At 36.9% G+C, this 474-nt stretch overlaps 1 protein-coding gene across 1 annotated transcript in view; it reads right to left on the reverse strand.

Moving 5' to 3' along the window:
* Positions 1-208, reverse strand: part of LOC113113224 (myoferlin-like) — a 20,846-nt gene extending 20,638 nt beyond the window's left edge. The window contains 1 exon segment of the mRNA XM_026279389.1: positions 170-208. Coding sequence (XP_026135174.1) covers positions 170-208 — 39 coding nt within the window.
* Positions 209-474: the final 266 nt, after the last annotated feature.

The following is a 474-nucleotide window of genomic DNA, read 5'->3' on the forward strand; positions in this document are numbered from 1 at the left end:
AAATAGGGGTGTCTTAGGGGCATACAGCAATCAAGTGTCCTTTTATTCCAAAGGTATGTTTCACTGTTTTCACATGTTTAATCTTTTTGACAACCTAGTGTCAAAATGAGCAAAGTGGTAAATCAGATTTGAGATGCCCCATTTGGTGATGTATATGACCAGTATCTACACCTCCCTGTCTCTCATCACTCTGAGCCTCTGAGACCATGGAATAAACTCAGTGCTGCAGGAGATCTAGCACTCATAAAATATTGAGAGTATGCCTGAATTATTTGATAGTTCTGGTGGTGAAAGCTGGTACATTGCTGTATTCCCCCAGAGAGTAAGCAGTTCTTTGCTGAGGAAACTTGGTCCTGATTTGATTCAGGATTTTTGACAAATATTAATAATAATTAACATAAAATATAGTTTTCTTTCTTAGCATGATGTTAAGATAACATCTTATGTGGAACTGAATCACTGATTATCAAGACT

This window comes from Carassius auratus, chromosome 13 (assembly GCF_003368295.1).
Source record: "Carassius auratus strain Wakin chromosome 13, ASM336829v1, whole genome shotgun sequence".
Lineage (NCBI taxonomy): Eukaryota > Metazoa > Chordata > Actinopteri > Cypriniformes > Cyprinidae > Carassius > Carassius auratus.